The sequence below is a fragment of the Paralichthys olivaceus genome, chromosome 1 (genome assembly GCF_024713975.1).
Source record: "Paralichthys olivaceus isolate ysfri-2021 chromosome 1, ASM2471397v2, whole genome shotgun sequence".
Lineage (NCBI taxonomy): Eukaryota > Metazoa > Chordata > Actinopteri > Pleuronectiformes > Paralichthyidae > Paralichthys > Paralichthys olivaceus.
In genome coordinates this window covers 1,068,887-1,095,040 of record NC_091093.1, presented here as the reverse complement: position 1 = coordinate 1,095,040, position 26,154 = coordinate 1,068,887, and the positions used below count along the sequence as shown (strand labels likewise).

The following is a 26,154-nucleotide window of genomic DNA, read 5'->3' as shown; positions in this document are numbered from 1 at the left end:
TACCGTTATACCCCTAATAATTATACTACATATGCTTACATGCTTCAAGATGTGTTTAGTATATAATTGTGTTAATTTACAGTGTTTTAGTGAAAAATGTAAAGACACATCTCTACCGACTACACATTTGTGATGAAGATGGATGATGTCTAATAACCATATAATTATATAGTTAATTATGGTTATTGAATATATTAATATATTCAGACTTCATTCCATATATCCAAGGTTTCATTCCATATATTCAGACTTCATTCAATATATTCAAAGTTTCATTCCATATTTTCAAGGCCCATTCCATATATTCAGACTTCATTCAATATTTTCAAGGTTTCATTCCATATATTCAAGGTTTCATTCCATATATTCAAGGTTCACTCCATATATTCAAAGTTTCATTCTGTATATTCAAAGTTTCATTCAATATATTCAAAGGTTTAATTTCCTGAATGGCATGCCATAATATATATATTAAATGTTTACATCCCTATATCCTGGAAATATTCAACTATGTATTCGAATATGGTTTTTAATTCAACAATGTAATATCAAGACAATGTGCCATATGCAGTTCTTCCTCAATACAATTTTTATATGTACAAATACATGTGTTAATCAATTATGGAGGCAAGTAGCGAAAAGCTTATAATGTAATGGATGTAGTTATACCATGCATTCACAAATATTATTCTATTGAATGATGACAAAAAACTTATTCTGTGGAATAACAGCAGCAAAAGGAATGGTAGTAATTGTTATGGACGTTTCTGGAAGCTGGTGAAAGGAGAACTCAGGCAGCAGTTGATGTCTTATGCAGAAGATTTTAATGTAGATATGATGCATCAAGGAGACCAGAAGGTAGAACAATATACAAACGCTAACAGAGTAACATGAGCGATTGTCACCCCAAAGTCTGAAGATGTCTCACACAGCATCCCCATATATCTTCCTCTACTTGCGTCATCTATTCTAACAGCACATACATAAGTAGCTATAATTGCTGTGACTCTTTATGTTACATGTGGGTACTTGCATCCCATTGGATAGTTAAGCCTCAGGCATGCATTCCTTACAACATTGTGTCCTTACGTCTTGCCACTGTTGTAATACGCAAAAAAATTCAAGTTGGTGAGAGTTAAAGTTGGTCCCTCTCTGTCTGGGTCATCTGAGTTAGATATGAAAGTCCATAAGACACTACAATGCACTATTGGTTGGTCCTTTATCTATAACCTGACCTTGAGTACTGCTGAGAGAGAGAAGGACGTATCTGTGGACTTAGCCAGGCACTCTTCTCTTAATGGTGTACAGATATAATGTAATATACACTTTATATACATAATACGGTGTATATAGTGGCGTATACAGTAATGTGTGAGGATATACAAAAATTCCTCAACAGTAATGAAAACTATATATTAGGGGTGTGACAATACACTCAGCTCACGAGACAAGACGAGACACGATATTGGGTTCACAAGAACGAGACGAGATTTTAAGAAAACTACAATGACAATATATGACTGGACCAACAGACTTTCATTTAACAGAGTTGCACATGGCATGAGCTTTTAATAAACTTCTTCTTCCACAAATTGAAACTAAAACTAAAATGTATAAAAAATAAAATAAATAAAATAAAATATTTCTTTTTTTCAAGTGCAAACAATATTATGTGCAAAACCAAATCAAAGTTCTACTCTGTCAATACAGAGTAGTCATTAACAACATGCTGCAACTACACAGCCATGTTCTTTTTAAAGAATATTAGCATGTCCACATTCTCTGGCAGCAGTTGGGATCTTTGTGCATTGACTATGTCTCCTGCCGTTGAAAAGATGCGCTCACTTGGACAGGAGGTAGCAGGGACAGAAAGGCACGCTTTGGCAAGGTGAGACAGCAAAGGATATTGGGAGCAGTGTTCTTGCCACCACTTCAGAGGGCAGCCACTGAGAGGGATAGAGGCCTCTTTTCCGTAGTTTTCAACTTCCCTCTCAGCCTGTTTTGAACTGTTGGACTCATATATACCTGTTTTTGCAGCAACTGTTCTGCCTTGTTCTGTACCCTCAGGAAGACGGCCTCACACTGGTCATGGTCTAGCTGAGGTAGAGTCCGGAACCTTGGGTCTGTGTACTCCAGCAGATAGTTGAAGGCATCCCCACTGTATCTGTTTGCAGTATTTGTGACGATTGCAGTCTTTGTGTTGGCCACAGTGGTGGAATCTTCATCATTTGGTTTCATGTTCTGTTCAATCATGCTCTTCAGTGGCACAATTAGAGACACTGTGGGATTCTTCTCCTCACACAACACTGTGGTGGCTGTCTTCAAAGGATGCAGCAGCTTCACAAGGTCTTCAGCATCTCTGACATCGCAGCTGTCAAGTGTATCAATGCTTCGGGCATTTTGCCTTATCTCTGGGCTGGTGAGAGCTGCTGCTATGGCAGCTTGCTGCTCGAGGTAACGAGCCAGCATATCCAACGTGCTGTGCCATCGCGTCATAACGTCCATGATTAACTTGTGTGATGGCAATTGTAGCTGTTTCTGCTTGGACATTAACACCTTGGTAGCCGTTGAACTCTGTTGAAAAAAAGCAGCCACACATCTCACCCGCCCGAGCAAACGAGCGACGGAGGGAACACCGAGGCCAGCTTGGGTTGCAAGATTTATAGTGTGAGCTAAACACTTAATGTGCGGCTTCAATCCTGCCTCGCGCACGGCCACGTCCATATTACGTGCATTGTAAGTAACAATAGCAATGCTGTGGTAGGGTTTTTTAAGTTCCCAGTCAGTAACAGCTGTCTGTAAAACGTAGACATAGCAAAGGTGCATTACTGCTCCCACAGGTCACAAATAGAAGTTTGGATAGCTCACAAATCAATCAATCAACATTTATTTATATAGCACCTTACAACAACCAAGGGTTGACCGAAGTGCTTCACAATTGCAAATCCAACATACAGAAACAGCAAACACGAGACAAGAACAACAGTTTCATTTGAAGGCTTGCTCAAACAAGTATGTTTTTAGCTTGGTTTTGAACAGAGGCAGGTCAGTGGTGGTGCGTAGCTCAGAGGGCAGTGCATTCCAAAGTTTGGGACCTGCTACTGCAAATGATTGGTCACCCCACTGTTTGCTCCTGGATCGGGGGACCTCTAGCAGGTGCTGACCAGCAGAGCAGAGACCTCTGCCGGTTTGGTGGAGCTTCAGGGTTTCGCTTATGTACTGTAGGTGGTTGCAAGGCCATTTATTGTGTTGAAGATGAATAATAAAGTTTTAAACTGGATCCTAAATTGTACAGGTAGCCAGTGAAGGGAGTAAAGTACAGGTATGTCGGATCGTGTTTATGGGTGTTAGTTAGGAGCCTGGCAGCAGCATTTTGTACCAGTTGTAGGCGGTGGAGAGATGCTTGGCTAAGTCCAATGTACAGTATATTGCAGTAATCCAGCCTTGAGCTAATAAAGGCATGGATGGCTCTTTCCAGGTCACAGCGGCTCAGAAACGGCTTAACTTTTCAAAGTAGGCGAAGCTGAAAGAAGCTTGCCTTCACAACAGCGTTAATTGGTAAGTCAAATTTAAGACTGGAATCCAATTTCACTCCCAGATTTTTAACAACATTGTTACAGAAGGATACCAGTGGACCAAGACCAGGTGTTGTACTAGGCGGGTTTGATGAGCCAAACAAAATACATTCTGTCTTGCTCTCATTTAGACAGAGGAAATCTCACGAGACAGATTTTTAACGCAACGAGAAATATCATTGAGTTTAATCTCGCGAGATCTTGTGGCACAAGATCTCGTCACACCCCTACTATATATGCATAATTTAAATATACGTCACTAGCTTTCAGCATTTCACAATGCTCTTGCTTCAGAATTAGCGACAAGAATAATACAGGGCAATGAAGGCAGAGGCAACAGCCATCTCTCTAGCAATTGAAAAAGTGAAATCAAGATGACGCCTTACGAGTGGCAGCTAGTTACAGCAGCTCCGACCTCTTTTCTGTGTTTTCATCTACACTGGTTTTAGTCGACTGTGTGCACCTAGGGATGCACAACTGTTGAGGTTACTATGTTTTTTTACTTTTTTGGACTATTTAAAACAAGTTTAGGTTATCCTTTCAGCCATGGCTCCATTCTATACACTTGTGCAACACAAGGACAAGGATACTCCAGAGGAAAGACCAGAGATCCCCACGGAGATAAGACGAAGTAGGAGGGGATGCAGGGATGGAACAAGGTGCCGGGAGAAGAAACAACGCTATAAACTACGTATTACTTCTTTGATTATGGGGAATGTGAAATCTCTCCCCAGTAAGATGGAAGAGCTAATGGTGCTAACTAGGCTGCAGAGGGAGTACCGAAAATGTTGCATCATGTGCTTCACAGAGACCTGGCTGAATTAACTCACTCCAGTCTCACTTGTCTCTCTGGATGGTTTTCAACTACCGAGGGTGTACAGGAGAGTATGGGAGAGGGGTAAGAGAAAGGGTTGGGGTATAGCAATCTTTGTGAACAAGAGGTGGTGTAACATCAGTGTTAAAGAGCAGCCCTACACAAGGGACATCGATCTGCTAGCTGTAAGCATTAGGCTATTTTACCCCCCACGAGAGTTCTGGCACGTCATCGCGATAAATGTCTACATCCCCCTGTCGTCCATGCTACAGCAGCCTGCGAGCTCCTACACTCTGTAGAGTCACAGCTGCAGACATCGCACCTCCAGTCCCTGAGATTTCAACCTGTCTTGCACTTTCCCTACCTTCAACTAGTGCTGTGTGTGCCACTCAGGGAGGACATTGACAGCTTACAACGTACTCCATAAATTTCTGCGTCGAGAACACTATGCCTACCCGGATGGTATGGGGCTTCTCCAACATAAACCCTGGGTAACCCCTGCACTAAGACCCTGCTGAACGAGAAGAAGCATTTTTTAGGACAGGGAATGAAGAGGAAATGAAGAGAGTGAGAAGGGCAAGGAAGTTGGAGGAATGGATCCAATAGAACAACACAAATGAGGTGTGGTGAGGCCTGAAAACCATCGGTCACAGTAAGGACAGGCAGGAGGGGCCCCGAGTGAGTGTGGAAATGCGCTTGATTCCACTCCCCCCACCAGAGCCCAGACCTGTTGCTTCAGCGACCACACCCTCCGGAGCTAAACAAGATCAAGGCCAGGAAGGTCACAAGCCCTGATCCAGACTTCTCAGGGATTGTGCGGTGCAGCTCTGTGAGGTGGTACTGCACATCATCAACCTCAGGCTGAATAGAGTCCCAACCATGTGGAAAACCCCCTGTGTGGTCCCGGTACCAAAGACTGCCCACCCCTAGGAGTTAAACCAATGTAGGCCAGTAGCATGGACTCCCCTGATGAAGACCATGGAAAGGATTATACTCAAGCACCTCGACCCACTGGTGGGTCCAAAAAGTCATCGAGAAAGCAAGGGGAAGACGATCTAATAAAGCTGCGGAGGGCGGGAGTGGATGAACCCTGTTTAAATAGTAACCGCCTGCATGGGAATCTGCAGTAAAGCGAATGCGCCTGCAATGAGGCAGGGATCATATCATTCATTTCATTGGTTGACTAGTGGTCAACAAGACACCTGGCATTCTATTGTTTGGGGAATTTTGACAGGGTTGTAAAACAACAAAATCTAGGAGCAGAGGAGAAATTTGAGGCGGAAAGCAGCCCAAGTGCGGAGAAGGGTTGAAGCTGGAGCGCAGGAAATCCATGCGAGCAACAATATATCTGAGTGCAAGCACACAGTTTGAGCAGAAGCAGAGCAAATTTAAGTGCAAACGGGCTATTTTAGTGCAAGGGCAGGGTTTTGATGAAAAGTAATACACCATCTGAACATAAATTCCCCAAGTCATGCACTCAAACTGAAAGACCACGCTCTTGAATAAAGATAGGAAAAAATTTCCATAGTGAGCACAAGAGTTGTGGATATTTCTTGATTCCTAGATGCATTGCGACGTTGACAACTCTGCATTGATGCAGAGACAGAACATAATCGATTGATTGTTTTTAGCGATGTCTCACCGCAACCATAACCACAGCTGCTTCAGGACCAGGACAGATGCGCATTAAAGGTCCGGTCATCCTGTATGTGTCAGAGTCTCCTGTCGGAGTCTGCTTCGTCTTCACAACCCCGCTGACCAGCGCTCATTTCATACTTAAACAATAAACACCATCACTGATCACAAGTAATTATGACATGTGCAGGACTGACATTTACTGTAACGCCCATAACCAGGCCACCGTGATACAGTAAAGGCTATAATCAGAATTTGTACTTTAAAGCCTTAAGAGAAGCACATAAGTCTTAATTAATGTCAAATCAGCTTGGCGAGCACTGACCACTGTCATAGACTTACTGTTGTAGTCTTATTTTTTAATTGGAAACCTTTTTTGTAAGTTAAAGCAGACTTGTTATAATAGTAATAATAGTCTATAATAAATCAATTTCTTAATAAAAAGGGAATTCATATGTGACTGATTTTATGAGCTGATATTAACTAATGAGCTATATGCAGTAATATAGGAAATTGTGGATGTCATACATCGAATCATGCTATTGAAGGTGCAGACTGGCAGCACCTCCCACCTCCCAGCTCCTGTCCCAGTTATGGTGTTTTTTTTCACTTGTGTGGAGCTGAGTAGCGAACAAAAGACTAAGCTCCCAGTGCCTAGAGTTTACAGCTAAGTAGCCAAAAGACAAAAACAAATAGAGGAAACTTGTGTCTTGCTAATGTAAATGCATGAGCTACTACCTAAAGTGATAAGTTAGGGCATGCAGGCTAATGTACTATACTTAAGGGGGGACGTTACAGCTGAATACAGTCAAATTTGTATCTAATGATCTCATCACATTTGCCACATTGATATACAAATTGGCCGTTAACTGATTAAGATATTCTTTTTGCATACATGTGCCAATTGGCACTGCAGGTGAATAGAATGAAAAATGTACTAAAACATCACCATATACAGTCATGTCCATAAATATTGGGACAACAACACAATTCTAATCTTTTTGGCTCTATACACCACCACAATGGATTTGAAATGAAACAAACAAGATGTGCTTTAACTGCAGACTTTCAGCTTTAATTTGAGGGTATTTATATCCAAATCAGGTGAACGGTGTAGGAATTACAACAGTTTGTATATGTGCCTCCCACTTTTTAAGGGGCAAATTAACAATCATAAATCAAACTTTCACTTTTTAATACTTGGTTGCAAATCCTTTGCAGTCAATTACAGCCTGAAGTCTGGAACGCATAGACATCACCAGACGCTGGGTTTCATCCCTGGTGATGCTCTGCCAGGCCTCTACTGCAACTGTCTTCAGTTCCGTCTTGTTCTTGGGGCATTTTCCCTTGAGTCTTGTCTTAAGCAAGTGAAATGCATGCTCAATTGGATTCAGGTCAGATGATTGTCTTGGCCATTGCATAAAATTCCACTTCTTTGCCTTAAAAAGGTCTTTGGTTGCTTTCGCAGTATGCTTCAGGTCATTGTCCATCTGCACTGTGAAGCGCCGTCCAATGAGTTCTGAAGCATTTGGCTGAATATGAGCAGATAATATAGCCCGAAACACTTCAGAATTCATCCTGCTGCTTTTGTCAGCAGTCACATCATCAATAAATACAAGGGAACCAGTTCCATTGGCAGCCATACATGCCCACGCCATGACACTACCACCACCATGCTTCACTGATGAGGTGGTATTTTTTGGATCATGAGCAGTTCCTTTCCTTCTCCATACTCTTCTCTTCCCATCACTCTGGCACAAGTTGATCTTTGTCTCATCTGTCCATAGGATGTTGTTCCAGAACTGTAAAGGTTTTTTTAGATGTTGTTTGGCAAACTCTAATCTGGCCTCCCTGTTTTTGAGGCTCACCAATGGTTTACATCTTGTGGTGAACCCTCTCTATTCACTCTGGTGAAGTCTTCTCTTGATTGTTGACTTTGACACACATACACCTACCTCCTGGAGAGTGTTCTTGATCTGGTCAACTATTGTGAAGGGGTTTTTCTTCATCAGGGAAACAAATCTTTGGTTATCCACCACAGTTGTTTTCCGTGGTCTTCTGGGTCTTTTGGTGTTGCTGAGCTCACCGGTGTGTTCTTTCTTTTTAACAATGTTCAAACAGTTGATTTGGCCACACCTAATGTTTTTGCTATCTCTCTAATGGGTTTGTTTTGATTTTTCAGCCCAATGATGGCTTGCTTCACTGATAGTGACAGCTCTTTGGATCTCATATTGAGAGTTGACAGCAACAGATTCCAAATGCAGATAGCCCATGAACTCTAGACCTTTTATCTGTTCCTTGTAAATGGGATAATGAGGGAATAACACAAACCTGGCCATGGAACAGCTGAGCAATAATTTGTCCCATCACTTTTGTTCCCTTAAAAAGTGGGAGGCACATATACAAACTGTTGTAATTCCTACACCGTTCACCTGATTTGGATGTAAATACCCTCAAATTAAAGATGAAAGTCTGCAGTTAAAGCACATCTTGTTTCATTTCAAATCTATTGTTGTGGTGTATAGAGCCAAAAAGATTAGAATTGTGTCGTTGTCCCAATATTTATGGACCTGACTGTAACTTCCCCAGGTAATGGCCCATCTCTTGTTTACCATTAGTAGTCCCAAAAATAATGTCATATGTTTTACATATTATGGTCAGTACTTAATCAGTTTAAACTAATACTTTGCTTTTATTGTTTGTAAGTAATTATAAACAGGTATGTACCTGTGCTGAAGTGATGACTCTGTGTTCAGTCTTGTTGGAGTCCAGTTCTGTCACCTCATGTTGTATATCTACTGGTTTAGCCAACCAGAGTCAACTTTTGTAATGCTGATGACACACAGAACTGAACCCAAGAGCTGTGTGTGTGTGTGTGTGTGTGTGTGTGTGTGTGTGTGTGTGTGTGTGTGTGTGTGTGTGTGTGTGTGTGTGTGTGTGTGTAAACTCAGGTGAAGGGAATGAGGTGATTAGTGGCTTGTGAGGGTGGCTGAATCTAAAATGACAGAGAGATAATTAGAAACAAGGTATTGGTAGATAATTGTGACACCTTGAGGTACTTAACACAGACATAGATATGTTAAGTCACACATGTGTAAGGTTATGTTCTACTTGGACATTTTATATGCAAACAATAAAAGTTTAATAACTTAAAAGTAGATCAGCTCATAATCAGTTTTGGTCCGCTAAAAAAAACGTGGTAGTGTTCATCAACCATCTGTGACTGTTTATTCTAGTGAAGTTACACCTCTGCATCCTATAATTCATTTTCATGCGATAAACAATAACATAGTAAGTATGTTGACTTATTTAACACACAACTGACATGGATTCACGTAGTTTTGCTTGAGGTGAACAATATAAAAGCAACACAATCAACTGTCAACACAAATACTTTGAATAATATGTTTTTGGCAACGTTATGTAACTTTAAACAACTGCTCTTAAAATACAGATGTTATGTTAAATGTTCACGTTTCAGTCAATCACAGTATGTACAATGTTGTTGTCTGCAGTGAAATTGTCTATTTTGGATGTGGTAGTCATATTAATCAAATCATTTAATATATGACATCAAGAATGATGCAAAGGAGACATGGTTGAAAATATGTATGCAGTGACTCCCCAAAGCATATTTTCTAGTACATTTATACTGACAAGTAATGTCAATAACCATGATATTTAAAAAATGAACCATCTATGTAATGTTGATAATAAAAATATGATATTACCCAAAATCTCACTAAGAGCTTTTTTAAAGAGATCAATATAGCTACCTCTTCTTTTTTGTGGCAGAACAAACTCAAAGAGTTAAACTTACTACCCTGCAAGCCCCATATACTAAAGGAGTTTCAAATCTTCCCAACTTCAGATGCTACTATTTGGCATCTCAGTTTTGTCCGATATGGATTCGGTTACATGCTGAGAGTAGTGAGGTTAGATGGCTCTCTATCGAACAGCACGGGTTGAAGGCTAACCCTCTGCAAATTATTCCTTTCTTAGGCACAAAGCAAAACCTCACTTCAATCACAAAGAACCCCGTCATCTTGAACTCCTTTGGAGCATGGCAGGAGTCCCACAATGTTGGGAATAGGTATCTTGTTGCTGAGAAAGACCCCATTGTGGGATAACGCCGACATTCAATATCCCATGGCTGACGGAACATTAAAAAAATGGATCATCGGGAGTACAACTGTTGGAGACTTATATAGTAACAATATGCTGTCTAATTTTCAACAACTATCTTCCAAATTTAATTTACCAAGATATATATTTTTTTAATTTCTTCAAATCAGACACTGGATCCAAGATAACTAGAGATTTCCCATTTATTCCAAAGAATTCCCCTTTAGAGGACCATTTATTTAACCCTTCTACTAAGGGACTGATATCCTCCATATATAACATCTTAAATAGCAATCTACACATTTATGACAGGCTGTCTATTTAGTGAAAGTGGGAGATGGAGTTATAATGTAATTACAAAGAAACTGATTGGCAAAACATATTGGAGAGATCCCAGACCATTTTAGTCTCCACAAAATTTAGGCAAATGCAATTTAACTTTTTTCACAGACCTTACCTCACCTCACTCAGGTTAAACAGGATTGATGGGAATATATCTGCCATGTGCCAGAGGTGTAAGATAACTGAAGGGGATTTGTTGCATATGCTCTGGAAGATTTTTGGAAATTCATTATAACCATTGTTTCAGATAACACAAAATCTGATATACCACATGACCCCAGGATTTGGCTATTGGGAGATATTCATATGCTTAACATAACTCAACATAAGAAATACTTTGTGCTACTTGCCGGCACGGCTGGGAAAAACATTATTCTTATCAATTTGAATTCAGAAAACTCACCGTCACAAAAGCATTGGCTGAACGAACTCTCGTCATATTGTACTACGGAGAAGATTTTGTATTATGTTAGGAGGAAACCTGCAGTATATAACAGGATTTGTGGCTCCTTCATGGAATCTCTCCCTTAAATGTACTTTTTTGTGTGTTGTCAATAAATAAATCTTTAAAACAACAAAGAAATATGATATTACCGAGTTTGCCTTAATAATCCAGTGCCTCTAAAATCATTTCTGTCAGGGTTATGGTAATGAATGGCATGGGTGTTAGGCCTTTTGGATGTTGAAGAAGAATTTAACTGAATGCATTATTATTATTATTATTATATAAATCTTCTGTAGATATTGTGAAAATATCGTTATTGTGAATTTTTTTGTCAATAGGAACTATATGTTGAAAATCTGATATCCTGACAGCCATACATCATAAATTCTTTAATAGAATCATAGAAGCATATTTTCATTTCCAATGATATATAATTTTATGTATCCATATTCTTTAACCCTGCCAGTCGCTTACAGTGATTCCCTGCTGTTTGTACATTGACTTCTGGATTTCTTCAGACTTTATGCCACGATGTCAGGCAGATAAAGTCAGTAGAAACAACGGAGCGCCATCCTCAGACGTTTGCATTCACACATGCACCTCCTCCATTAGCTATAGACACAATGAAATGCTTTTCCTATATGGTATGTGTAGTTATACTGTTTACCTTATGTGTGTTCAAGGAAGGCTTTGAGCTATGGGACAGACAAAAGGATGGAACTGAGCCTTTACTTTCTTCAATGGTAAGAATCTACTGATTGCCTCTTTCCTCTTTTCATGCATTACCAAGATATCTAAAAACAGTCAGAAAGGGTTAGGGTCCACAAACTACACACTAGCTTTGTTTTTCACTTCCAAAAAGAAATAATAATTTTTCCATTTCTCTTAGTTCAGTCAGGAACACTTTGTCATGATTAACCCAATAGTTGCAAATGGGGATACAGTTATGATTGGCGCTGAAATTCTTTGGATGTTCTCTGGATTAGCTGAGAAATTGTTGTCTAAGGAATGCAAGCATGCATCCTGTGAAAGGGTATACTACTATTATGTGATGAGAGTAAGTGCAGCAGCAAGCATGCTGCTGACCTCTGAAATGATCTAAAGAATGCAGGCATGCGTTCTGCAAGAGGTCATACTAATGTTAAGTGAAATGTCTATAGCAGCAGCATGCTGCAGAACGCTAAAATTATTATTAAAGAATGCAGGCATGCATTCTTCGAGGGGTTGTGCTATGGTTATGTAAAATATCCATGTGTGGCAGCAAGCAAAAAACAGAAAGATTTTTTTTTTTTAAAGAGCCTTGAGTTGTCTTTTCTGAGAGCAGGACACTGTGGTGGCAATTTCTGTGAAACAAGCACAAAGTCAAACACTTCTTTCTGAAAGTTTAATTCAGCATCTGCAGATGGACTCATCAGTACACATCACCTGAATGACATGCACAAATGAGCAAAGAACATAGGAGAATCAGTGTTCTTATAACTCTCAGCCCCCTCCCACTAAGCATGCAAAGGTTTTTATTACCCTCTTCTAGTTTCACTCAGTGGAGGAGACATCCTGTCCTTTTGTTTACATGTTCTGTGGATGACCCCCCCGTGAGACCCCAGTTGTTTGATCCTAATCAGAGATACCAAAAGGTACCATAAAGATGTGGTTTCTCGAGGCCATAAAACTCAAGTCTCTTAAGCCACCATCGTAAACCTTAAGGTTGCCCTTTTAGATTAACGATTTGGTCAACCATATGGTCAGTCCTCCACATACATTTCTGCTCATGCAATTAAATATACACAAATGTAAAATTTCCATTACAACATTACTTAACAGCATAAGAACATTTTTTTGTCGCGTTAATGCATCTATTTGGCTGGGACTGAGGATAATCAAATACTAGGAAATAGTAGGGTAGGTGAATGACAAATGCAAGTTGCAATTATTATTGAGCAATGTCCTATGTAGGCTTCTGAAAGAATATTGAATATGCAGGCTGTTGTACGGCAGGTAGAAACATCATTGTCGTGGCGGGGCTGATGGATATAATATATTTTTAACCCTAACCCTATATTTATGTATATATACATATATATATATATAATTATTTATTAACTTTTTTTAATTAATAAATTTTATGTTTACCTGAATATTTCTGCATTGCCATGCCGATGGATTTATGCAAATATGGGAATGAAGGATCAACAGATGGGCCCCTTATCCATCTCCTTAGACACTAACTTGTCAAGCTGATAGGAGATTAATACAGGCATGTAATACTTTTGGCAGAACGCTTGAACCGAAGAAAACCTTCGACCGAACCAGTAATTAAGTAATTAACAAAATGCCATTTGAGTGCTTCTGTAGAGCTTTGCCAAGGTCTGATACATTAGACACTTTTGAGAGTGTGCATGATGGCACGCAGCTTATAGAAGCCATCTCCGCAATACTGCATGGGTTTGATTACAAAGCTGAAGAGATGCTGCAGCAGCGGGTGGGAAGAATGAGACTCCCGAAGAAGTTGTAGGAACTGCAGTTCCTAGAAATCTTTGCAGCGTGACGTTGATTAGCAGTGCTCTACCGGGCGTGCTCACAGGGATGCCATGTTGAAGTTTATGGAGAGTTGTCTAGGTTCCCCCGGACATGGGGGCGGGCGTCAGTCTCCCTGAGGGAGGACTGGTTGTTGATCGGTACGCGAGGACTGGGTCTTCAGCCTGCCATTGGAGTCGCTCACTAGCCGCGATGCTAGCCAGAGCAGCTAGCGCTAGCCTGAGCAGCCGGTGCAGCACCAAGCTTTTGCCGAGACTGCGGTGATGTACTTCTTTTATGCTGTAGCTTTGTTAGGAGCGGAGGAAGGAATGACTGGGGAAAAGAAGCTTAATCCTCTTCTTGTCAGCGTGTGACAGCATCTGGAAAAGTTATTTTTGACTGACCTCTTTTGCGGCTCTAGAGGCTGATGAGATCCTTGTCTGTCCAGAGATGAGGCATAGCGGCATGGAGTAGGTGAGCCAAGCGACACTTTTAGCGATCATAATCATGCTTCATGAGTTAGCAAGTTGTCGGCAGCAGGTGTGGTGGCAGTGTAGCTGGGCATGGATCAGGGAGGATGAGGTCGTATCTAAAGGGATCCCATCTATTTTCTATTTCTTAACAGTCACCATGATGCATGTCAGTGATGACATATAACCTCTAATGTTACGTGCTTGTTGATGGAATATTTTGTGAGGTGAATCATGTGACCCGGAGAGACTTGACCAAGATGGCGGCGCGAGAACATCGCGCGGCTCAGCGTCTCCCCAGTTTTTGCAATTTTGCAGTTTTATTCCTGCTCATCTCGGGTCTGTTTGGACAAAACAACTGTGCCTTTACATCATACACCCGGTATGAGCTTTTGGAGATCGGATTACGTTTCTCGGACACTTTTATCACCGATCTCCCTTCCATCCCGGAGATCGCCAGAACACCGGTGGCTTCGCACTCTACCCGGCCAGGCGGAAGTGCTCGCAGGCGGCGCAGAGATCGTAAACAACGGCGAGGGAAACGCGGAGGGCTAAAAGCAAGGCTAAGACTTACACCACACCGGCTTCCCTTGCCCAGCATCTTCCTCGCTAATGTTCGGTCTTTGGCTAACAAGATGGACGAGATACGACTGCGCCTCACTCACAGTAAGAGACTTTTGGACTGCAATGTCATGATTCTCACCGAAACATGGCTACACGGCGGTGTACCGGACAGTGCTATCGAGCTTGACGGACGCCACACACACCGGGCGGATAGATCAGCTGATGACTCCGGCAAGACCAGAGGCGGAGGTTTGTGCATTTATGTCAACAAAGCTTGGTGTACAGACTCTGTTACTCTTGGAAGCCACTGCTCAGCTAACCTGGAGTTTCTCATGGTTAAATGTAGACCTTTCTATCTGCCACGGGAATTTACATCCACCATCATCACTGCTGCTTATATTCCACCGGATGCTAATGCTAAGCTCGCAATGAACGAACTTTATGCGGCCATTAGTAAACAACAGACTGACCACCCGGAGGCGGCTTTTATTGTTGCGGGTGATTTTAATCACTCAAACTTAAAGACTGTACTCCCCAAATTCCACCAGCATGTTCCCTGCCACACCAGAGGAAACAAGACTTTGGACCATGTTTACACTAACATGGCTGCCGCTTACACCGCGACCCCCCTCCCCCACATCGGACAGTCAGATCACCTTTCTTTGTTCCTCACCCCCAAATATTCACCCCTCATCAACCGTGTCAGGCCATCAGTGAGGACCATCAAGGTGTGGCCAGCAGAGACAGACTCTGTACTCCAGGACAGGTTTCAACACACAGACTGGAGTACGTTTGCTTCTCAAGCCACCTGTGGCTCACACTTGGACATTGACAATTATGCCTCCTCTGTTATGGACTACATCACCACCATCATTGATGACGTCACGACAGAGAAACAGATCACCACCTACCCCAACCAGAAGCCATGGATGAACAAGGAGGTGCGGCTCCTGCTGAAGGCCCGTAATGCTGCCTTCAGATCAGGGGATGCACAGGCCTACAGCACATCCAGGGCAAACCTGAGGAGGGGCATCAAGAAGGCCAAGCACTGCTACAAGCTGAGGATAGAGGGTCACTTTTCCAACTATGACCCCCGACGCATGTGGCAAGGCATCCAGGCCATCACAGACTACAGGCCCAGCAACCCCACCCCCACAGCCACGGATGTCTCCTTCCTGAACGAGCTAAACCACTTCTATGCTCGCTTTGAGAGAGACAACAGAGACACCGCCACCAAGACAACGCTCCCTGCAGACCACCAGCCCCTCTCACTCTCCCCCACTGATGTCCACACGGCACTGAGCAGAATCAAGGCACACAAGGCTGCTGGACCAGACGGCATCCCAGGACGTGTGCTCAGAGCATGTGCGGAGCAGCTCACTGGGATCTTTACGGACATTTTCAACCTGTCCCTCGCCCAAGCAGCTGTGCCAACATGCTTTAAAGCGACATCCATCGTGCCAGTGCCAAAACACTCCAAGCCGACATGCCTCAACGACTACCGCCCTGTAGCACTCACACCTATCATCATGAAGTGCTTCGAGCGACTGGTCCTGGCGCACCTGAAGGACTCCCTCCCTCCCACACTGGATCCACATCAGTTTGCTTACCGTAGCAACAGGAGCATAGACGATGCAGTCTCCACAGCACTGCACTCTGTGCTCTCACATCTGGACAATAACCACACCTATGCACGTTTGCTGTTCATTGACTTCAGCTCAGCATTCAACACGGTCATCCCCTCCAAGTTAATCACCAAACTTGGAGCCCTGGGCACCAACACCGCCCTCTGCAACTGGATCATGGACTTTCTGACCAACAGACCACAACACGTGAGGTCAGGCCACATCTGCTCCACCACTGTCACACTCAACACCGGTGTGCCACAAGGCTGTGTGCTGAGCCCCTTCCTGTACTCCCTCTTCACCCACGACTGCAGACCTGTGCATGGATCCAACTCCATCATCAAGTTTGCAGACGACACCACCGTGATTGGTCTCATCACTAACAACGACGAGACAGCCTACAGAGAGGAGGTACAGCACCTGACCACATGGTGCGCCGACAATAACCTGCTCCTTAACACCAGCAAGACCAAGGAGCTCATTGTGGACTTCAGGAAGGAGAGAAGAAGCACGCATGACTCCATTCACATGAACGGAATGGCCGTCGAACGCGTCTCCAGCTTCAAGTTCCTGGGGACCCACATCTCAGAGGACCTGTCCTGGACCACCAACACCTCCAGCCTGGTCAAGAAAGCTCACCAGCGCCTCTTCTTCTTGAGGACTCTGAAGAAGAACCATCTGTCTTCAGCCATCCTGGTGAACTTCTACCACTGCGTGATCGAGAGCATCCTAACAAACTGTGTCACAGTCTGGTACGGAAGCTGCTCTGCTGCGGAGCGCAAACACCTGCAGCGCGTAGTGAAAACTGCCCAGCGCATCACAGGAACTCCACTCCCTGCCATTGAGGACGTCCAGAAGAAGCGCTGTCTGCGTCGTGCCCGCAGCATTCTGAAGGACCCCTCCCACCCGGCACATGGACTATTTTCCCTCCTGCCCTCTGGCAGGCGTTTCAGAAGCCTCCGGACAAGGACCAGCAGACTGAGGAACAGCTTTTTCCCCAGAGCTGTGACCTTACTGAACTCTGACCCCCGCTGACACACCAATTCACAGTCACTCAGTCACTGACCAAAGACTTTTACACCATCACACTGCACTATTGGACTACTCTGCACATGCTCACTTTCACTTATACAATCTGTTTGCACAGTACTATGTACCGAACATTGCACTAGTCTAGTAACTTAGCCACTGCTATTATTTATTTTTGCACTATAAGTTGCTCATGTCATCTGTCTTTGTATCGCCTAATTTATCATCTGCCATCTCCTCTATTGTAAATTATGTTATGCTAGTTCCTGTTTATAGTCTTCTCCCACTTAACGAACAATCCATCTGTATAATATGTTCATAGTACCTCCCTCAATCATTATGTATATCTTGCTCACTTTAACCTGTATATATGGTCTCACCTGTACATAGCTTCTGATCTGTAAATATTGTCCATACACTGTAAAAACAACATGTAACATACTTTTTATATACCACAATATTTATGCCACATGCACTTTACTGCCTATTGCACTTCTGGTTGGATGCTAAACTGCATTTCGTTGCCCTGTACATGTACATGTGTAATGACAATAAAGTTGAATCTAATCTAATCTAATCTAATGTGACCCGGAGAGGCATACAGCTGACACTGCTCTTTTATGTATTTTTTTTTTTATAACAGGAAAAAGGTCATTGTTGTCATTTTAGTTTGTTTATATTTTATTTATATATCTATTTTGGTATCTATGAATTGCCTTGCTGGTCGGATCTAACTGTCTTGCTGACCGCATATAGCCCAGATGTTCCCCACTCCTTTTAAATGGTAAATGGTTTGTATTAATATAGCACCCTTCTATTCTAGATGACCACTCAAAGTTCTTTACACTACAGTTTGCCATTCACCCATTCACACACACATTCATACAGTGCATCTATTAGCAGCACTTTTTTGTTCTATGGGGCAATTCAGGGTTCAGCATCTTGCCCAAGGACTTCAGCATTAGATTAGATTAGATCGAACTTTATTGATCCCTTGTGAAGACTCCCTCAGGGAAATTAAAATTCCAGCAGCATTACAGGAAATGAAAACAAATAATAAAAATAATAAGAGACAAATAGTAAAAAGGACAGTAAAACTATTGACATGTTGTTAAAAACCTTGTGTTGAGGATATTGCACAGTGGCCAGTGTTTAAAAACCTATTGCACAGTTGCAAGTGTTTAAAGCCTATTGCACAGTATCCATTGTGTTATGGGTAGTTGTTAGTGGCTACTGCTTCTTCCCATCCTCTGTGAACCTGATACCCCTCCTCCCCCCGGATGAGGAGTTGTACATTCTGATGGCATGAGGGACAAAGGAGTTTTTTAGTCTGTTAGTTCTGCATTTGGGAAGAAGCAGTCTTTTGCTGAACAGGCTCTTCTGGTCGCTGATGACGATGTGCAGAGAGTGACTGGCATCCCCCATGATGTCCAGCAGCTTTTTAAGTGTTCTCTTCTCTGCCACTGACACCAGAGAGTCCAGCTTCATGCCGACCACAGAGCTGGCCTGCCTGATGAGTCTGTCCAGCCTGGATATGTACTTCTTGGATGTGCTGCCCCCCCAGCACCTCACTGTGTAGAAAAGGACACTGGCGACCACAGTCTGGTAGAACATCCACATGAGTTTCCTGCAGATGTTAAAAGACCGCAGTCTCCTCAGGAAGTACAGCCTGCTCTGTCCCTTCCTGTACAGATGTTTAGTGTGAGTTGTCCAGTCCATTTTACTGTCCAGCCACAGCCCGAGGTACTTGTAGGAATCTACAGCTTCCACCTCAACTCCCTCAAACAGAATTGGTTGCGGTCTTGGTCTAGACTTCCTAAATTCAATGACCAGCTCCTTTGTTTTTGAGGCTCTTATACTCCTCCTCTCTGTCGTCCCTGATGCAACCAACGATGGCTGTGTCATCGGCAAACTTCTGGATGTGACACAGCTAAGAGTTGTAGCAGAAGTCTGAGGTGTACAGGGTGAAGAGAAGAGGAGCCAGCACCGTGCCCTGGGGTGCTCCAGTGCTGCTGATCACAGTGTCAGACGTAGTGTCCTTAAGCACGATTAATGTCCCCAGAATTTATCACAAATGCCTCAGGGTGCTGTGTCTGCAGCCTTGCTTTGACGGAATTAATCTTCTCACATGCAGTGGCTGCATCCATTCTCGGAGGGATGTAAACATAGATGGTGATCACGTGACTAAACTCCCTCGGCAGATAATATGGCTGCTGGCTAACAGGTAGCAGCTCGAGGTCCGGACAACACAGGGCCGTCTTCACGAAGATATGTCCTGGGTTACACCGGCGGCCGTTCACGTACATGATGAGTACCTTTGCTTTTTATTGTCTCTGTCGGCTCCCACAGCAGTGAATCCCACCAGGTCCACGTTAGCCACGCCTCCGTAAAGATGAACAAGCTGCTCTCACGGCAAATCCACTGGTTGTTCAGCGGACAGTTGCGGACAGTTCGTCTATCTTATTTGGCAGCGACTTCGCATTCCCCATGATTACGAGCAGAATCGATAGTTTGTAGCACCTTAGGTTGTCCGCTAGCCTAGCCTTTAGCTTAGCCTTGCAGCCCCTGTGTCGCCTCCTGAGCTCAGCCAGGATGGGGTGTTGTTACCCGGTGTCGTTAAAGTTAAAAATATCCATGGGATATGTATAGAAATGTGATGATTTGGATCATCATCAGTAGAGTAACTTCTGCAGTATGAGCAGCAATTTGACTTTGCAATTCAATCAACTCCTTTTTGCTTTTGATTTGCTCCTCCTGAGCCTCCGAATTATGTTTTGATTTGAGTGTAGCTACCATAGCAGTTAAAGCAGCCCTTTCAGCCTTTACCTTTAGGCAAGCGTACGAAGTTCACGACCTTGAAAACCTGTGGCTGGAGTGGCCAGCATGTTTTATCACCAACATTAGAAAACCTGTTACCTGGACCAATATCATCATTTAATACGGTTGGTGCAGCATTGTCATTGCCCTTATTTGTCTTTACCGCAGGACTGGTTTCATCATCATCATCATCACCACCATTATCATCATTATTATCCACACCATGATGATGTTTGAATTGTTCTCATTTATCCACAACCACTTTTGCACCTTTTGCATTGTTTCTTTGTGTTTGCACATTTGTGTTTCAAACCATTTGTTTTATTTTGACATTTCATCAGAAAATATTTATTATTAATATTAAAATTATATTAAATAATAACTTTAATTGACATTAAAGATACCCTGAGCACCACCCTTCAAAGGAAGGGAAAAGATAGTGAATTTATTAATTTAGTCCCATGAAATAACTAACTTACAAATTTGGAACTGTGCAGACTGCTTAGGCAGGCCTGCTTATAGGTTGGAAGAGCTTGTGTAGGGAGAATGTCTCCATGGCTGGGTGAGCAGGAGAGGTACACCTCTCCTCTTTTGTCTTCAAAGGAGACATGCGGTCGCAGGCTTTGGATACACATGTATTTTTGCTGAAGCTCAGTTGTACCCACTATAGCCTTGGAAGCATTTCCCCAGCCATCTGTGTCATCTTCCTGATCTGTTGCATTGAAGATTTACCTTGCTATGTAAGACGTGTTTGCGTACACATGGATGTAGTTTTCGTACATCATGGTCTTGATTATCCATGATGGATAAAAGCTTATTCAGTGTCCTCTCTCCACCACCACTTCCAAAGTGTCTGGATGGCAGCCAATGACGGAGCCAGCATTCCTAATCATCTTGTTCAGTCTGTTGGTGTCATTGTCTCCGATGCTGCTGCCCCAGCAGACCACAACAAAATACAATACACTGGCTACAACAGACTGATAGAATATTTCCAACATCTTGCTACACATATTGAAAGATCTCAGCTTCCTCAGGAAATAAAGTCTGTTCATTCCTTTCTTGTAGACAGCATCGATGTTGGTTTTCCACTTCAGTCCGTTGTCGATGTTGAGGCCCAGATACTTGTTAATCCTCAACTGTCACATCATCCTCTCCCAGAATACGCAGTGACTGTGAAACCATCCTCTTTCTCCTGAAGTTGACCACCATCTCCCTGGTCTTGGCCACATTCAGAAGCAGGTGATTTTTACCAGCCCACTCTACAAAACCATCCACCAGCACTCTGTACTCACCCTCCCTCCCATCACTTATACACCCAACCACAACAGAGTCATCAGAGAACTTCTGTAAGTGGCATGACTTTGAGTTGTACTGAAGGTCGGAGGTTTACAGTGTGAAAAGGAAGGGCAGTACAGTCCCCTGCGGAGCTCCTGTAGTACTCACCACCACATCAGACAGAACACTGCCCAGCCAAACTGAGGTCTGCCTGTCAGATAGTCAGTAATCCAGGAGATAGTGGATGTGTCTACCCCCATAACCTGTAGCTTCTCCCTCATAAGAACTGGCTGGATAGTGTTGAACACACTGGAAAAATCAAAGAAAGTGATTCTCAATGTGTGATCAGCCTGGTCCAGATGTGAGTGGGCTCGCTGCAGCAGGTAGATAATAGCATCATCCACTCCCAGATGAGGCTGGTATGTGAACTGAAGAGGGTCCAGCGGTGATTTCACCTGTGGTCTGAGGTGGGCCAGGACCAGCCTCGCCAGATCCTTCATCACATGAGATATAAGGGCAACTGATAGTTGTTGAGGCCAGATGGAGTCGTCTTCTTGGGAACTGGAACCAAGCAGGACGTTTTCCACAGCAATGGTATCTTCTCATGATGCAGGCTCAGATTGAAGAGATGCTGGAGGATGGCAGCTAGCTGTTCGGCACAGGACCTCAGAACCCTTGGGCTAATACCATCTGGTCCCAGGACCTTGCTTTGATGAAGCCTTTTCAGATAAAAATTAAAAGAACAAAGTGACAAAACTGACAAAAGAAAAAGCAAAGGGAGCTGATCTAACAGCTGCTAGCAGTGGGAATGCGCCCATATTATTTGCCGAAGGACTTTACGTCCGCAACCATTCACTCCACTGTTGAAAGGCTTCAAACTCAACATTCTAATGCTTTTTTAGCCATCACTGGTGACTTCAATCATGTCACTTTGGACAAAAATGTACCTTCATTTTATCAGTATGTTAACTGCCCCACAAGAGACAGTAAAACACTGGACCTCATGTATGCAAATGCTCTGTTTCCTCTAGGATTTTATGTATGTGTATGTGTCTTTGTCTTATGTGGGCTTTGTCAATTATATTAAACACTGTGTTTTGCCTTTAATGTTGAGCTGCTAAACAGTGTAAATCTGACACAAGTGTAATCTGTAAAGGTAAAGTTAGTAATTAATGTCTCCATGTCTTGTTCAGTCATAAGTGTACATTAATCACTGGCATTGTTTTGTGTTTGAACAGCCCACCCACAGGACATTTGATTACATACTAGTTGCCCACAAGGAGGATGATGACACCCATCAAAAAGCTCAGAGACAAAGGGCCTTCATTCAGCAGCTTGAGAAGAAAAGCATCAGCATTACTGTGAGTCTCTTAAAAATACGACTTGACATGTTATTTAATATTATAAATGACTCGAAGATAACCAATTCCTGTGTGTGTCGTGTCTTTGTGTGTTAGACGATTGTTCATGATGACAAAGTGTTTTTTGGCTTGCGTGCTCCAAGTGAGATGTTTGAAGATTACCAGTATCTCCTAAAGGTCTCTGACTCTTGCAACTGGTGTGGAGATGTGAGCGGAGTTGTCACCCAGGCTACCAGGTAACAATTGTATATGTAAGATAGAGATAAATGCTCAGTGAGCACTTCATTAGGAACCCCACAGTAACACGAGGTAGTTCCTGCCTATACTCTGGATTCCACCAGATGTTGTATACATTCTTTTGAGATTTTGCTTCATGTTAACATGAGGGACATAACATAATTTATGCAGATTTGTCAGCTGCACATTGAAGCTGAAGTCATTTACATGAAACCAATTTGAGTTGCCGGTTCCTTTGTGACATGGAGCATTATCAAGCTGAAAGTAGCCATTGAAAGTAGCCATTGCATACAATCCAGGTGAAAAGTCTGATGGTTGAGGCTGTGCATTTGGGCATTGAAAAAGGCTTTGTCAGCAGTATTCAGCACCATAGAAGCCCAACACACTCTTGGGTTTTGGTCAAAATGAGGTTGGAAGGGAAGCAAAGTTTTATACAGACAAATGTTGGGAAAAGAATTTAGATGGATGGTATTTACATACAGGGGGTTGCTGTTAAACTCTACTTCTTTCGGTGACTGTAGGTTAGCAGGTAGAGTGAGTGAGCGTTCCAAAGTTTCCTTGGGCAAGACACTGAACCCCAAATTGCATCTGATGGCTGTACCAGCAGTGTGTGTGTAGGAATAGCTGAAGTGATCATTAAGACTAGAAAAGTGTGAGATAAAAGAATACCATTTATCATTCAACTTTTAAATGTTTCTACAGAATCAGAATTGTCCATTTCATTCTTCATCAGACCTTTATCAACACAGGGGGTGAGTGTGATATAATCTGTGGCTGTGTTAACCACTGGCAAGTGCACAATATTTCATACATTAATTTAACAGGTAACCATAAATATTTTTAAATAATAAAGAGATTTGACATACGATGTGATATAGAACATAATCAACATGCTGTGGTTTCTTGCCACAGAGAACTTGAAGGAGCTGCTGATGAAAGATGTTTTTGAAACTATATTCTGCCTTCACGAGGTGAGTTAGCCCTGAAATAAATTGCTGCCATCCCAACAAGGTGAGTTAGCCTTGAAAGAAATTGCTGCGTTCCCATTTTCCTAACATGACTCCTTTATTGCGTCAAAACTGTAACTCAGTGCTGGACTACTAAGTTTCTGAAGATGAGACCAGATTCAGAACCATACTCATCTTTGTGAAATGTTTATGCCAAAGATGCTCAGTGTACACTGTAATGCTGGACTACTAAGTTTCTGAAGATGAGACCAGATTCAGAACCATACTCATCTTTGTGAAATGTTTATGCCAAAGATGCTCATTGTACAGTGTAAAGATAAGCAATACTCAGCATAAAATATGACATGTTGATTAAATAATTAATTCAAAACATGACTAATATTTAATATTATGTGACATAACAGGTATCACCCACTAAATCTGACCACAAGCTACTTCATCCAAATATTGATTCACGTTTATGTCATTGTGAGTAAGAGTCATCAAAGTGAATACAAAACAAATTAAGATCAGATTTCAGCGTGTTGATGTGAAATTCCTTTATTCGTCGTTATTTCCTGTTGGGTGTGCATTGATTTAATTTTCCATTATTCTCAGAGAAAGAAGCAGAAACAACTGAAGAGAGAGTGGGCTCGATGGTCGGGTCTGTTTACAGGACAACCAGTTAACGACGTCAAGTCAGTGAATCAATGGCAATATTATATTTCCTGTTTTGGCAGGGTGGGGCATGCAGTATTGACTTTGATGGGAGAGACACATTGTCAGAGAGCGAAAACCTCACGTTTAAATGTGTATGATGGTCCATGCAGATTATAAAAAAGGTTTCATAAATTTCAAGAGAAATTGAATAAAAGGCAAATTAATACAAGCCAAAATATGCAGCTGTATTGTATGTGTTCATTATAAAAGAATATTCACGCTTTTTGGACACTTGAATTTTGTTAATCATGCTCATTTAGACATGTATTTTTCAAACACCTGGATGCATTACTCTTTGTAATGACCTCTCCTTTTATCAAGGGACTCTATCTGTACTTTCAATCTCATGATTATTCTCTCATTTTCTCATACACGGTCAATCAGAAACGCAAGTGTAAACTAATATGCCCTTTTCAGTCTTGAGGTGCAAAGGTTAACTGCCGAGTTGTGCATTAAAGTAGTCCTTGTTTTGGGGGGAGAACCCCACGCCCTTCAAATTATGTATGTTTCCAAATTTGTTACCATTAGAACTATTTCATTCACTTGAAAAGTGACAGAATTACCTGTATGTAGAATGAAAAAAGAATGTTTGTTTGTGGCCCTTTGTGAGTGATTTCTGGATCACTTGGCCATCTCAGGAAATCTGTGTTTATCATCAGTCCGATAGAAAATGCGTAAGTGGTTGCTGTCCCTTGAGCTCTTCAGAATTAGGGCTAAAGAGAGGGAAACTTGATCTGAAATCATTGAGTGATGTACCAGAGTCTCTGGTCTGTTGATATGTTTGTTTGTGTGTGTTTTTCCCTCCAGATGTTACTTTGGGGAGAAGGTGGCTCTGTACTACCTGTGGCTTGGCTGGTACACCAAGCTACTGGTTCCAGCTGCTGCTGTGGGTGTTGTGGTGTTCCTATATGGACTTGCCTTTTTCAACACCAACCCTCTCATGTGAGTTAGCTACATAGATAATGTACTGTAAAGCACCTTAAGTGGTCATCAAGACTAGATACGCGCTATATAAATACAAACCATTTACCATAGATGTCAGAATATGTGGTTAATGGTCCTGAAGCATTGGAGAACTGTATTTGTAAAGGTCCTTTTAAAGGCGTTTAAAATCTGTCTAGTGGTACTATCAAAGAACACCTTGCCTATTTGATGTGCAACCCTTTAATCTTGATCTGTGTGTCTCCTCAGTAAGGAAGTGTGTAACTCCAGCACCATCATGTGTCCTCGCTGTGATAACAGGTGTACAGTGTGGCAACTTTCAGACACCTGCGCCTATGCTAAGGTAAACTGATCTCTTTTCCGACATCCTATAGTCTGGTCCTCCGTTCTCTTCAATCAAATGCTGTAAGTTCACAATAGAATGAGCCTATGGAAGCTGGTTTAAGAGAACAGCTATATACAGTTAGGGGCTGCCAACTCATCAACCTTTGGGAAGTTTAAAGTAGATCACAAAGCATTAGGAACCAAATAATACATACATACATATCTAATGTATGAAAACGTTCTTGTCAAAATCACCAACAATAGCGGCGTATTACTGCTCCTCGACCTCAGTGCCGCATTTGACACCATTGCACATAACATCCTGATCAATAGACTAACACAGTACGTCGGCATATCTGGAACTGCCCTTAGTTGGTTCAAGTCCTATGTCTC

At 42.4% G+C, this 26,154-nt stretch overlaps 1 protein-coding gene across 13 annotated transcripts in view; it reads left to right on the top strand.

The window, feature by feature from the left end:
* The window catches only part of LOC109642385 (anoctamin-9-like), a 119,392-nt gene that overhangs the window by 3,689 nt on the left and 89,549 nt on the right, over positions 1-26,154 (top strand). For 4 of the 13 annotated variants that reach the window (XM_069521737.1, XM_069521984.1, XM_069521687.1 and 1 more), the window contains 8 exons: positions 11,624-11,679; positions 22,469-22,591; positions 22,688-22,827; positions 23,531-23,580; positions 23,741-23,799; positions 24,394-24,473; positions 25,303-25,437; positions 25,687-25,780. In XM_069521737.1, the coding sequence (XP_069377838.1) occupies positions 11,624-11,679; positions 22,469-22,591; positions 22,688-22,827; positions 23,531-23,580; positions 23,741-23,799; positions 24,394-24,473; positions 25,303-25,437; positions 25,687-25,780 (737 nt within the window). Of the gene's footprint in view, positions 1-11,619; positions 11,680-21,113; positions 21,195-22,468; positions 22,592-22,687; positions 22,828-23,530; positions 23,581-23,740; positions 23,800-24,200; positions 24,265-24,393; positions 24,474-25,302; positions 25,438-25,686; positions 25,781-26,154 lie in introns of all 13 variants that reach the window. The other 9 variants (XM_069522092.1, XM_069521806.1, XM_069521844.1 and 6 more) reach the window with 6 other exon arrangements.